This window comes from Trachymyrmex septentrionalis, unplaced genomic scaffold (genome assembly GCF_001594115.1).
Source record: "Trachymyrmex septentrionalis isolate Tsep2-gDNA-1 unplaced genomic scaffold, Tsep1.0 scaffold40, whole genome shotgun sequence".
NCBI lineage: Eukaryota > Metazoa > Arthropoda > Insecta > Hymenoptera > Formicidae > Trachymyrmex > Trachymyrmex septentrionalis.
Genome location: NW_017305569.1, coordinates 3065049 through 3074340, shown reverse-complemented (window position 1 = coordinate 3074340; position 9292 = coordinate 3065049). Strand labels below are relative to the sequence as shown.

At 38.6% G+C, this 9292-nt stretch overlaps 1 protein-coding gene across 6 annotated transcripts in view; it reads right to left on the bottom strand.

Moving 5' to 3' along the window:
• LOC108751099 (tensin-1) overlaps positions 1-9292 on the bottom strand; it is a 201708-nt gene that overhangs the window by 112823 nt on the left and 79593 nt on the right. Inside the window, exon 1 of one of the 6 annotated variants that reach the window (XM_018491074.1) lies at positions 7035-7243. The exons of the other annotated variants lie outside the window; for them this stretch is intronic. Coding sequence (XP_018346576.1) covers positions 7035-7061 — 27 coding nt within the window. The 5' untranslated portion in view covers positions 7062-7243. Of the gene's footprint in view, positions 1-7034; positions 7244-9292 lie in introns of those variants that run through there. 6 annotated transcript variants of the gene reach the window in all.

Genomic DNA, 9292 nt, shown 5'->3' with positions numbered 1-9292 from the left:
TATATATATATATATATATATATATGTATATATATGTTTTACTGTTGTCATAAATTTCATCGTGAGAGTTCTCAATAATTTTAATTAAAAATTTATATAAATATGGATTTTATGATAAACAAAACAGTATTTCAAAATTGTCGTTATAATTATTTTTAATAAATATAATTTTGTTATTCCCCCGATATATAATTGTTTGAAGAACAAGAAGCTTAACAGTTAGTCATCATCAAGAAATCATTAACTATACGATCATACTGATCTCTCGGCCGGCTAAGCGTTCATTCATTCCAGAAGATCAAATTAACAAAGACAACATTATCAAAGGGGACAGGTTAACACTTCGGCCACATTACAATTACGAAACCGGCTTGAGCCGCAGGAATGAGGCTTTAAAGCGCCAAAGAAGCGCCGAAATCGCTCGATACGCCCACTCCACGCCGCCTTCGTTATAATTTATTCTGCGATCGTAATTATCTTTCTTCTTGACAACCTCGCCGTGACGCGAATCTCAAAATTCCATAGTCCGGTTTTCGAGGCGAGACACCTCGCTGTCGAGCGTGGCGAATCAATTTTATGCAAGTCGTTTATGAGCTCCTTACGAGCGAGGACGATTTCAACATGAAAAGAAAGAAAGAAAGAAAGAACAGAGGGAGAGAGAGAGAGAGAGAAGCTTGCGAAACATTAGTGCTAGAGTTAATCTAGAGTTAACTCGGCAAAAACTGCCAAGTTTGTAGTGGTTCCTGGTTTCATTCACAGAAACGAGAGACTATATTGCGAACTGGGAATTCGGATGAAATACTAAGAGATTTTACAACCGTGCGTTACTCCGTTTAAACTACGAATAATCGTTTGTGCACGAATAAGAATTTGTCTTCCAGTTATATATATCGCACTCTAGGGTGTTTGCAGCTTAAAATATATAATTTTGGAATTATCATAAGAAGAAAAGCGCAAATATATATCAAACTTATCTGTAAATAATTATTATATTTGTTTATGTATTTTTATGCATGTATTCCTTCTATATTTATGTACATATTACAATTACAATTATATTTGATATACTAAAAGACTTAAGGTAAAAGACTTAAGATAAAAAAATGGTCATTAGAAATTAATTTCATAAATGGTGAAAGAAAACGGCGACTTTTTGTAACTAAAAACTAATGAAGGGGGAGGAGCTAGAGCCGAGCTAGAGTAAAGTCTTTTCTGCAACTTTTTCACTTTCCTTGTGCATGCTTTTTGTGGTTGACCGACCGGTGCGCGCTCGACTTTCCCGGCGTTTCCCATTTCCTCGCTCGAGGCATCCGACTTTCGCGTATTACAGAATGTAACTCAGGAAAGTCCGACTGTTTGCGAAACTCCGTCCTTTCCGCAACGGCCGCAAAATCCTGCGGCAGCAAACGCCCATGGAATTTAGAACGACCGCTTACGTCACGCGATCAACAGAAAGATCACGATGACGTAGACACTAAATTCGGTAAGGGTCCTCTTGGCGAGGGAATGATTATTAGAGGTCGTAAAACTGGTTTTTCGAAATCGCCCTGGCGCCGGGCAACGCCGGCTCGCTTGCATTCGCGTATTTAATTCACGACATTGTGCCGTACCGTAATCTGTCAGACACGCTCGGTTTCATTCAATATTCCATTTCTTCGTTGTCGCAAATAACACTGGCGTCGTAACGAATACGAATGCCGGGTATACATGTATTTTACATACGTAACAGCTACAGCTCTTTATTCCCTCGCAAATTACGTGTTACAATTAACTGCGCACGTTCACAGCATTATAATTAATTGCAGCGTGTGCATCAATTAAATATGAGTATATTTTAATTAGGCTTGATTCTAATTAATATTAAACTTACTAACTGCAAAACAATGATCTCTTTTTGTCTATCGATCGCCTCATGATTTCTTTATGTAATTAAATGTAAGATCTATGTTTATATTATTTAAAGTTAGAAAAGTAATTTAGACGAATATTAGTCAAAAGTATAGCTTCTGGTTTAATAATTTGTCTTGATTCATATTATCTACAAACTGGCTGCTAATAATAAATTTTGTTTCTTTATTTCAAAAGCGACATAATTTAAAAAGTGTAATTTCCAAGTTATTACCATGAATGAGTTAAGCAAACGTTATCTCTCTATCAATCATGAAAAAGGAATTAACTTCATAAAAAATCGTTACAACTTAATAAGTAATAAAAAAAAGATTTTTTGGAATGAAATTACAATAACAAAAGTAAAAATTAATCATGTTAAGAATATATTCTTTTTTGCAGATATTATTCGATTAGGCAATAATTTTCCGTCAAGTCGAACAATTTTTTCCCTTTTTTGGGAAACTTAATTTTTTAGTTACCTACGTCACTTTTGAAGTAACGGGACGATATACCAAAACAATCCCGTACAATAGTCGTTTAATACACGATACGTATGCTTGTGCGAGATGCACATTTCTACAACGCGATTCTTGGAAAGACTATTTCGGCACGTTTGTGAATTTTGGGAGTCGACCTTGGCGAGTCGCGACGTCTTGCGTTCTTGAAGCTTTCTTCAAAAAAAAAAAAAAAAAAGGAAGAATCTACGTAACTGCTGCTGCGGTCAACTAAGTGGACGATTGCGTGGAAACGAGAAGCGAGTGAAAAGTTCGCCGGATGAACGAGGACACTCGAGAATCGCTCCCAGATGAATGGATCCGCCTCCATTCCCGGTGATTTGCGCTTCACCTCATTTGCATGCCAATTAATTGGCTACAATTACCGGAGAATTTATGACGCCGTGGATGTTCCTGTCACCATAATCCTCGTCGGGGCACACCCTTTTCCGTCTCGTCCATTCGTCGAGTATTGCCGATAAAAAATTATTGGCATGATACCCTTCGGCGGCGGCTTGTACATAATTTGTTCAACAAGGTGAGAAGCTTGGGAGAAATTACGTCTTTTTCATATTCTCTCTGCGACAGAAATTTTCCCGTCTTTAAGCATCGATAGAAATTTATACCGCTGATATATTCGTTAATGACATAAGTGTATATGTAAGTGTATAATTTGCATCGTTTGATGAATTATTAAGAGTTCTACTTTCCTTTCATCTTCGTTATTAAAGTTTAAATATTGTTTAAACTCCAATGGATCTTTTCCCATTAAATTTCTTATTACTTTACTTTATCTCGCTAAAGTTATCTCGCTTTCAAACACTCTCGATTTTCTCGAATTAATTCTTCCGCGCTAGTTATACATAGTTAATGTTCGCCAATTCTGTATTTTACTCAGACATTAAGTATTATCTTTAAGTATTAGTAGCAGAAAGCTGAGCGGGTGGGACTAGAATAGTGCTCAATGTAATCTAGATCTAAAAATTCCTACATTCCCTCTCTTCGCTTTTTTACGAGATGAAGCAGTCAGTTGTAGTCCTGCATTGTGTACTAAATTTAAGACTGCTCAATCTTTAAGGATTAAGTATCTATATATTATAGATCTTTACAGATCTACATCGTTTCTCATTGCTCACACGCATTTTCGCAGTCCAAGGCCAGGTTTCACTTGTCACTCATGTTACTCATTGAAACAAATTGCCATTTACAACAGACATAAGAAGACCCAACACTATTTTAGCACAGAGGCTCTCAATGTTTTCGTGCTGCGCCAGTTTATTAGTTTATGCTAATAGGATAAATATTATTTTTTAAACATTATTTTTAAAATATATTATATATATTGAAAAAAATTGATCTTTTAGAATTTTTTTTCTCGCTCTTTATTCAACCTTCATCAAATGTTTGAGCACAAAACTTATTTCAGAACTATATTAAAATTAAACTCAAACGGCGAAGCACTTAGATGCATGACGTAAAATAAACTATCGAGAATCAATACATTTAACACAATGGCCAAACATAGTTTTCTTCATTGTCGAAGGAGATAAGACTCGTGAGATATCCGGTCAGTAACGAAAGCAGAGCTATCGATTTATTTGCAAAGTCAGGATGATGGTATGGTAATCAACGCCGCTTTCCATTTTTGCCATTATGTGCGCATATGAGTAAAGAGTCTGTCTCCTCTTTTTCCTTGTAGCTGGCACGTCGCCAGGGATACTTTATCGAAGTCCTATCTGCTCTCGTGCACAATGCGTATTCGACAAATGAAAATTCCAATACTAGAGTTCAATACTAAAGAGATCCGGAACGGTACGTTCGCATTCAGTTCGCGTAATTTTGTCACTTTCTAATTTTGCGAGCAGGCATTGAAATTGGAGAATATAACGTCGTAGAATTAAGTTAAAAGAAAACCCAGCGTCGCTTGCCGCATGCAAAAGCGGCATTCTTCGACGCGCAAACAGTACCGTACCTGTCACGGGCCGTTATCTAATCGAGCATGGGCCTTATCGCTACCCCCTCTCGTACCGTTTCTTATTCAAACATGACCTCCCTAGAATCGCGAGTCGCTATATAAAAATTACACTCAGTCTTACTACACTATGTTTCTGGTCTCGCAGAGCAGCACGATGTAAAATGCACGTTCGTGATATACGCGATAGTAGTCACGCACGAGATTCTCATTCGGTGTACATTTTGTTCCAGAAGTATCAAGATCACCGGCTTCACCGAAGACAATGGCGGTATATCAATTCTCGTTTATCGTCTTCGTAGATCCGAGAGATAAACAAGCAACTCGAGAGATTGCATGTTATCAATGCTTTTCTCTGGTAGTGATAATTGATACGTACGGTTTTTAAATTGCAATAATCTTTATGCTAAATATTACTGCAAAACGTGTACATATATATATTTCATACGCTTGACATTAATTGTAAGCAATGTGATGTAAAAAATAAAATAACTACAAAGTAGAATATCGCAAAAACCTATTTGCTATCACTAATCTCTCGCAATAATAAAACTGTAAAACTAAATATTTGTGGCAAGTTGAAAAATCACGTATATAAATTTTCGTTCACTTGTAACTAACTGTAGTCGTGAAATTAAAGAACAAAAAAAGTTACTGAATTGAGAATACAGATTGAAAGTCGAAACAAAGAATCTCCTCGCAGCTTTCCGACGTTCAATCCTACGCAATTTCACAATCTTATCACCAGATAAATCCAAGTAATTTCATCTATTCGGAATGCTCTAAATATTTCCATCGCAATTTCAGACACTATTGACGCTGAGAATTCACGTCGCTATTTCGCCAGGTGAGATCGTAATGTTTCTCACGCAACGCAGCGACAGCTTGGAGCACTTGAAACCTAAACTGAACTGCTTTCCGCCGCGTGCAGTTCTTCTGCCGGCGTTGAGCAATAATCGTGGCAGAAACCGGGCCTTGCATCCCGCGTAAACGCTGAGTGTATCTCAGCCGCCGTCGAAGAGAGACGTCAGGAATTTCTCTTCCTCGCTAGAGCTATATACATACATACGCACGCCGCACGGCGAATTTAGAACGCAACAAGAAGAAATCGCGACGGGCGATACGGGGAAGGAAGGTGCGGGTCGACAGAAGACAGAGAAATCGAGGGAAGAAGGAACGCCATTTTGATACATAACAGACATTTGCCCTGCCAGAGCATTTGCACGTCTAACGGCAACGCCGAGAAGAATTTGCATGTCACAGATATGAAAAAGATATGATATAACGTTTCCTCGGATATTCCGATGTAAATGCAAATTTGCTATTTATTTGGAAAACCCTGTTCCTCGTGGATTTTATCGTAGTAAAATATTGCCGTATAAAAGATTTCAGTATAATGTAATGTTATTAATACGCTTCAGAGTTGCCATAATATTTCTCTGATTTCCAGCAAAATTTCATGACTTTTCCTAGTTCCCTTTTAATAATACTTTCAAATTCTTTGTATTTTCACTCTGATTAGATAGAAATCAAATATTTTGTTGAGAGAGTAACTTAATATAGCGATATAAATTACTATTACTGTTGGTGACATGGCTTGCATTTAATTGTCAAGTTGATATTTCAAAACTGAGTAGGTGCAATGTACTCATGTTAAATCTTTTTTACGAAAAATTTTAATTTTCCAGAAAATTTTGTAAAATTCTCTTTTGCTCGATTTCCCTGGCCGTTTTCAATTTCCCTGATTTTCAATTTTGCGGCAACCCTGCACTTTTATATTTGTAGCAATAATAGGTAACTTAATTTCGATCTAAAAAAATAAATATTTGAATTTAGATACGATGGATTACAATAAATTTATTTTTACATATTTAATTTTCCTAGAGTATTCAACAACTAAAAACACTTCAAAAATTATACACGCACATGTGATGTGTAATGTAAGTATAATTTGAATACAAATAAAATAGAAGTACACTGAAAAAATAATGTTATACCAACAGCATTATTTTAATTGAAAAAAAATAATTTTATTGATTCAATACAAATATTAATGAAAACAAATTTTTGTTAAAAACAAAAGCGTGACATATTTGTTTCATTAATAATATTATTGTGAATGAACAAAATTATTTTCAATTAAAATAATGCTGTTGACGTAACATCATTTTTGTTCTACAATCGATTTCATTATATACATGAAAACCGATTCTAATAAAATCCATAATTTTTCATGTATTATTCAAGTATTTATTTGCCGTATATTTATTTAAGTGGCAATCTTGAAATATGTGTTTATACAATACCTCGTACAACGGCACATCGCGATTACCACTAGCCTTATCAACTGTAATCGCACATCGGTACAAGGATCAACACCAAGAACTGACGCGTTGAGAACCTGAACATCAAAGAAGATCTACGAGCACTATATGGATGTATTCTCTCTTTGGAGGCTGTTAAGAACCCCCAAGGATTACCTTGAGCGAGGCGGGATTAATCCGCGATTCGAGATCGTCAGTCAAGAATGGAACGGACACCGTGATTTAAATATCTAAAGCACATATCGCGGCGAGGGAAGACATACGATCGAAGAGGGGACAAAAAAAAAATAAGGCGGTAAGACGTACAACGAAAGAAGTAAGAGGGAAAGAAATCGTACGCAGTTCGTATTGTACCTCATTGGTGGAGCCGTGACCGTTCATCTTGCCGTCACCTCTGGTATCCCATTACCGGTCTGCGGCGAAACACTCCGAGGATCGTTCACCTCCCTGCATCGGTTCTCGAAAATGGCGCATCTCTCGTCCTTGGCACACGCGCGCGCGTTTTCGCGAGGACTCTCGATTTTCGAGCGTGTACGCCAAGGTCGCCGTTAACATCGAGGTCGACGACCCTCGGCGGAGATTTGCATCGATCCGAGGGGTAACGAGAGATCGATCGCAACGAGAGACGACCGGTTACTCGACGCAGGCGACTTATCTCCTTTACGAGCAGAAGAATGTGGAGTGGCCGAGGAACCGTTGTCTCGAGTACTGTCCGCGATCCCTCTCTCAACAGCGTTCACCGCGAATCTTTGTACCGTTCGATATACCGATCGATCGATACGGATCACTCGCCAAAAAGTGCACCTGTGCGTACCAGAGACGGTACGCTTACAGTTTACATCCAATAAATCGTTATCTTTGACCGTCACTGATTTACGACACATTCACATTGCTCCGACAATTGGAAGAATCGCAAGCAAATCTCTCATCGATAACTTCATCAATGAATCGTTCACGTGAGATCGTCTCAAAGGCGAGCCCGCAAAGGTGGGCCCGTTTTAGGTGGCAATTTTCGGAGCCGGTTTTCTCGCCGGTCGCGTGTGCCGGTCTCGTCACACAGGACCTCGAAACGAAGCGAGGACCGCGCGCTACGACGGCGAATCGATCTTTCCCACGTCCTTCGCGTCGGAGCGCTCTTCGCGGACTGGAGACTTGGAGTGCGCCGCGGCGCGCCGCGCGTGCACGCCGCACGGAGCCCATCGCTATCGCCGCAGGTAGACACCCCACCAAATACGCCGCTTGAAAATTCGTTGCCGCAAGTTAATAACCCGTTCTCGTGTACACGATGTTGCGGCATGCGCGGGCGGCCGCCCTGTGCGTTAACATGTGCCGATCTCATAAAACATGCCGAGGAGAGTTTTTAAACCTTCGACACCGACAATCCGGAAATGTAATTTTGGAAGATACTGAACTTAGGCTTTGTAGATATTTTCTTTTTTTTTTACGTACGTGACTCAACTCGATTTACGAAGGAAACATTTGTTTCGAACGTTCTGAACGAGAGAAATTTACATGCATTTGCCTTTCGAGAAGAAGAAGATAATTTTACATGTGTAAAACAAATATATTTGGATAATATTTTATGTATGAGATCTAGCATTTTTTAAAAATTATTTCTACATAGGGACAAAGGGTATGGTTCGCCTAGCGCTATAAATCTTTCGAAGAATTTGATTGACGAATCGGAAGAAAGAATTATACTAATTAATCATAAAATACTTCGAAACATTTGTGGCATCAAGTAAACTGTATAGTGATAAAATATTTTGCAAACAACACAACTTCTATCTGAATTCTGATAGTGTTTACTGATCCAAAAGATATTTTTATTAAAAACTACCTTGTGTGTAAAAAATTCAAAAGAGTTATTTTCTTTAATACTTTTTAAACGCATTTTTAGATATAATTAGAATACATATTTTATTATAAATAACATTTACACCACTGAATTTACGTCTCCAGATCTCTCTCGATACTAGTTCCTTTCAGTCTAATCCGATCTCGAATGCCGATTGTAACCGTTATCAGTCATTAATCTGTTCGCGCAACACACGACACGGCGTAGCGAGTGTCACGACGGGAGACGCTGCGACATTTTTTTTTTGCATCTCCCTCGTTGCCAATCGCCGTTCGATTCTCAATCGATCGGTTCAATCACCACGGACTCGGCGGACTTCAATCCCGTTACAACCCTCGCACGCGATCGCATCGCATTTTCCCTTCCGCGATCCGAAAACGTGCGGTCGATACACGTCTGGATGATGCATGTGCGTGCATCGGGATCACGACTCAGCTCGGAGTAATTCGCGTACAACGATGAGGACAAAATGTCACGTGATCGTTTAACTTAACGCGTCCCGCATATAATTCATTGTTTACGCTGAATCATAATAATTGCCCTTTCGTCGAACGCGTGATTACGCTAATTATACGCCACGTCGCGGCGATCGTACGAGTGGAGATGTCAGATGAAGCATTTTATGCGTGCAAGCGGTTAAAGTTCACGTACCATTAAATGATTAACTAACGGGTTGGTTTTTCCTCGCGGCACAAAAATTGTATTTTATTCTAACTAACGAAACGGTAAACTATCGAAACATAACGGAAAAAAA